The sequence below is a fragment of the Pinus tabuliformis genome, chromosome 3_1 (genome assembly GCF_031772625.1).
Source record: "Pinus tabuliformis cultivar Carrire ecotype Pingquan chromosome 3_1, CPIR1, whole genome shotgun sequence".
Lineage (NCBI taxonomy): Eukaryota > Viridiplantae > Streptophyta > Pinopsida > Pinales > Pinaceae > Pinus > Pinus tabuliformis.
Window position 1 is genome coordinate 116,606,181 of NC_142301.1, and position 3,697 is coordinate 116,609,877.

General features: G+C 35.4%; 1 protein-coding gene across 1 annotated transcript; it reads right to left on the reverse strand.

Moving 5' to 3' along the window:
- Positions 1-213: 213 nt before the first annotated feature.
- Positions 214-3,293, reverse strand: LOC149186048 (BTB/POZ domain-containing protein At2g46260-like). The gene is made up of 5 exons (XM_089409216.1): positions 3,144-3,293; positions 2,838-2,965; positions 2,649-2,712; positions 1,372-1,657; positions 214-1,078 (listed from the first exon to the last, which is right to left on the reverse strand). Exons 1-5 carry the CDS (start codon positions 3,277-3,279, stop codon positions 214-216), a joined length of 1,479 nt encoding a protein of 492 aa, XP_089265342.1. The 5' UTR covers positions 3,280-3,293.
- Between the last annotated feature and the right edge of the window lie 404 nt (positions 3,294-3,697).

The window sequence follows — 3,697 nt, forward strand, 5'->3', positions numbered from 1 at the left end:
CCAAATAAGAAATTTATATAAAATGAAAAAAAAAAAGAAATAATACAAATATTGGAATGATCCTTTAATAAGGAATGAATTCATAAAACCAATAACGCAATGAAATACCTGAAATACCTTAAGGTCACCGAGTTTAATCTTGCAAATTCGAAATTCAACTCAAACTCTTACTACCGGTCAAGAATTCCACTATATTCTATTCAAATGAGCTTACTATGGGTGAAGTATTAGCCAGAGACGGAAATAGATAACGTCATCGATGTATAGATGAGGTGAAACCGCGGGTCCGTATAGCTGAGGTGCCACCAGCATAACCCCTCGAGACAGAAAGCTCTTCGGATGGACAACGCTCCAGTCGGGCAAAAACACACGGTACTCATTTGACAGTACTTCAAACACTAATTCGATTTCACCAACATCCTCTCCGTCATCAATCGCTGCGTTAATATCGTGGAGAATTATGGTATTCTCGTCGAGCTGACCAAGCAGATCCCCATTACTGCCATCGCTGTAAAGATCCTCGCCGCCCTCAGGGTCAGAAGTGAGAAAACCCACACTGAATCTATAGATGTCTGTACCGTGGTAAACGACGGGTCGAAAGTTCAAACCCTCAAATATGAAATCCTGGAAATCCAGTCGTCCATCTTTGAATAGCTGGCAGTCATCCTTGTGCAGGTTCCAGACCGCCATGCAATAGGGATGAGGGGCATCATACTGCATCACTGTAAAGGGCTTTTGCTGGTAAGCCCTTCTATTAAATCTCAAAATCTTCTGAGGGGCTTCTGCCTTCATAAAAAGTGCCTCTATTACTGCCTTTGTTGAGCACATGTCCAAGTCATTGCATGCAACAACTTCCCTCAGCTTTTCAAGGCTCATATTTGGAAAGCGTATTAATTGACAAAGCTTATTACCTAAAATTTCTTTTCTTTCGTCTGAATTGGGATAATGCTTTCTGGCCCACTTTATTACAAAATCATAGACTACATCTTCACTGGAAACTGGTAATTCATCCCTTGATAAAATCATCTCTATGACAGTTAAGGGAAGGTTCAGAAGCTCGTCTTGGAACACGAGTTTACTGTTTATCAGCAACAATGGTTAATGAGATTAATATATATCATTCACAAGATGCAAAGTCTTCTAAAAATATTGAAATATGTGAATAAGATGTCGCTATTGAATTTAGTTCAATTGCAGATTTTGGAAGTATTTCAAAATATGATTAACAAGCCCAAAGTAAATTGTTTCATAAATTCCAAAATATTTCTGAAATCTAAATCAAAATGACTCAAATAAAAATATTATACTTAAAATTCCTTAACCAGTGAAAAAGGAAAAACAGCATGCACGGCCTAGAGTAAAAGAACTTACCCTTTGCAAGTGTGTTTAAAACATTGAATAAGAAACCGGTTTGCCGCGTCTGTTAGTTGCAGAAGTACAGTGTTTGTAAGCATGGTGGGACGAATCTGTAGCAAAAACAATGCAGACTTTATTGTGAAAGGTGATGAGTTCTGCAAGGCATGCGTGCAATGATTGACACATGATTTTACACCGAATTTCTCAGCAACCATTAACAAATCTAGCAGCTCAGTTGCAGAACGCGCCTCTAGTGTTCCCCTGTATATGAACTGTAATAAATCCATGAATGCCGCTTCCTCTGCAATAAAACTAAAACTAATGAATGCTTGATGAATCCTCATTAAAAACAAAATATTATACTGATTCATCCCTTTCAGTATAAGCATAAGTTCAATATAAATCTCATCACCCTGCCTTGGAAACCTTTCCTTTAGACTTCAATCTTTGCCATCTCTATTAGAGAATCTTGAATGCACTTACATCAATTCCTCACATCATGTGTTAAGAGACTGTAATAATCTAGCAGACAGACTGGCTAATCAAGCCCTAATTTTATCACCCTGAGCGTTGAGTTTCAATGGAAACTCACGTTGAGTTTCAATGGAAACTCAAGGGAGGCAATGATTACGTTTTTATTAATTTATGAGTTTATAAATAGACACCCTGCACGCCAGGAATGTGCCAATCACATGCTACCATGGAGAAGCAAGCATCTAATTAAGCTGAGCCACCAAATTCACTCTTGCGAGTACAATTATGCTGTGGAGACCAAAGAAGGGTACCAGACAATCATTTTGTTGATTGGCATGGCTAATTAAGTGAATTTTTTCGTGCGATCAGAGTGTAGCAGCCCGGTCTGCATTGTTCTTCAATGCAGCCCCTTCATGCGAAAATTTAATCACTATAGATGATTAGGAGCTCTTTCCAATTTAATTTTGATGCAAACCAAATACTGTTATATACTTGGCATTTTCTATACACTGTAAGATAAGGTCATAATCAACCTGGTCAAATTAGCTTAGTTTTAAAACCTTTTGTTACATCTTGTCTCATAAAACTATGAATGTATTTTCTGTGTGCTTTGGCATTATTTTGCTAATATAATTTACTCTGTTATTGTTAAAAAAGACTTCATCATTTCAATTTAAAATTATCATGTTTTAATATAAAACACCACTGTATATATTTCTTAACAAAATTTAAATTCAAACTATCTTTTCCATAAAAATTGAAAATAAACCAAAATAATAAAGACGAAAACCATTATAAAAACTAAATTTAAACCGTACCTGCATGACTTAAATAAATAGTGGCATTCTCTTTCATTGATTCCCTCATTCCATTTGAGAAAAGCTGGGACATAATGGAATTGGGGAAAGTAAGAAAGTAATATATAAAAATATATAACAAACTTAAAAGTACAGTCAGATATCTAACAAAATTAAGAATGAACAGATAGTGATAAACAATTTTCTTACTGTCTTGAAAAAAGGACTCTTTTCGGCCAATATAGCGGAATTAATATATATAATACGAACTCTAGAAGCACTATTTGAACAATCCATCTCCATAGAATTACCAACATGGCTAATTGCATCCTTATTGTCTGCATGGCGAAGTGATGTTGAAAAAGATGATTAGAAAGTATAATCCATTTAACAATCTAGCCAAATATATCACTGTGAAAGAATTTCAAATGCTGATTGTGATTTAAGTATGTGATGAGAAGTGCTTGATTTCTCTTTTGTCAAAGGAAATTTTATTATGAAATTGAAAAGCAATACCATATGACTGTCTTTGTAAATCTGGCATAATCTCTATCAGCAGTTGGCGGTCTGAAAAAATTTTGTTGTTGAAGGCAAAAGAGAAGTCCGGCATCACATTTGACCCCAAGTTGGAATTTTTCATATGTTGGTCCATATTTCAGTGTCCGGAATCTGCCATTGTAAACTTTTGTTAATTTAAAACTAATCCAGATTCATGAAGAAAATATTCATGGTGAATGAAACATTATTTTCAAGGAAAAACAGACAACACGATAACATTTGTTGAGATGGAAAATCATCATACATATCATTCATATCGTGTGGTAAGGGCTGCTAAAAGTATGAATTTCCCATGTTACTGGTATTATTGAGCATCTACTGTTGCTTATGGCGTTCCTTCCTTTGTCACTGACGCTTCGGGCTATGTGTCCGTCATTTAGGAGACACGAATCACACTCGCCAGGCAAATTAAATAGAATCACCACCTATTTTAATTATAATCTCACCATATTGAATCTATACCTTCTATATTCAAAGCTGATTATTTATGTTTATTTATCATTGTTTCCTAT

What these genes read in the sequence shown, in the direction of transcription:
- LOC149186048 (XM_089409216.1), bottom strand. Translation starts at nt 3,279, where the DNA reads ATGGACCAACATATGAAAAATTCCAACTTGGGGTCAAATGTGATGCCG. An exon ending in TTTACAAAGACAGTCATATG is followed by an intron (nt 2,966 to 3,143) that starts GTATTGCTTTTC and finishes TTCGCCATGCAG; the next exon opens with ACAATAAGGATGCAATTAGC. An exon ending in AGAGTCCTTTTTTCAAGACA is followed by an intron (nt 2,713 to 2,837) that starts GTAAGAAAATTG and finishes ATTATGTCCCAG; the next exon opens with CTTTTCTCAAATGGAATGAG.